Genomic DNA, 637 nt, shown 5'->3' on the forward strand with positions numbered 1-637 from the left:
CACTTGGGAGGTGGCTAGCTGCTGGGGCTGCCCGTGCCCTTCTTGCCCGTTGCTCCTGCCTCAGCCTGTGTGGTGGGCAGAGCAGGTGGAGGGGTCGCCCTCCGTTCAGGCTGCGTGCAGGGTCCAGGAGGGCAGCGGCTGACCCCTGCTAATGGTTTTGAGCTGTCTGCGAGCACGGCAGCAGCGTTGGAGCAGAGGGCTGCGTTTCCATTGCCGTTCAGGTGCATGTGGTTGGGCAGGAATCGGGGTGCAATGGAGACCCTAGCGCCACAGGGCTGCGTTAGATATCAGGGTGTCATGGGGTGTCCCCGAGGTGGGCACAAGGTCCCCCGCAGGTAACCCCATCTCTCGCCCTCCCCAGGCCGCGCTCACCTCCACCCCGGCAGCCCGTGGACCTGGAGGCGACCGCCTTGTCCTTGCTCCCGCAGGCTTTGTGCTCCAGTACTCGGTGGACAACAGCGAGGAGTGGAAGGACGTGTTCATCAGCTCCTCCGAGCGCTCCTTCAAGCTGGAGAGCCTCAAGTGTGGCACCTGGTACAAGGTGAAGCTGGCGGCCAAGAACAGCGTGGGGGCCGGCCGCATCAGCGAGATCATCGAAGCCAAGACCCACGGCCGAGGCGAGCCCGCCGCAGTGTCC

The 637-nt window shown here is 65.3% G+C and overlaps 1 protein-coding gene across 1 annotated transcript in view; it reads left to right on the forward strand.

The window, feature by feature from the left end:
• Positions 1 to 637, forward strand: part of LOC104158870 (Down syndrome cell adhesion molecule-like protein 1) — a gene marked incomplete at both ends in the record, with an annotated part of 3,641 nt that overhangs the window by 2,178 nt on the left and 826 nt on the right. Inside the window, 2 exons of the mRNA XM_009696629.1 lie at positions 362 to 448; positions 487 to 631. Of these exons, the coding sequence (XP_009694931.1) occupies positions 362 to 448; positions 487 to 631 (232 nt within the window). The remainder of the gene's footprint in view (positions 1 to 361; positions 449 to 486; positions 632 to 637) is intronic.

Source organism: Cariama cristata, unplaced genomic scaffold, assembly GCF_000690535.1.
Source record: "Cariama cristata isolate BGI_N322 unplaced genomic scaffold, ASM69053v1 scaffold33023, whole genome shotgun sequence".
Lineage (NCBI taxonomy): Eukaryota > Metazoa > Chordata > Aves > Cariamiformes > Cariamidae > Cariama > Cariama cristata.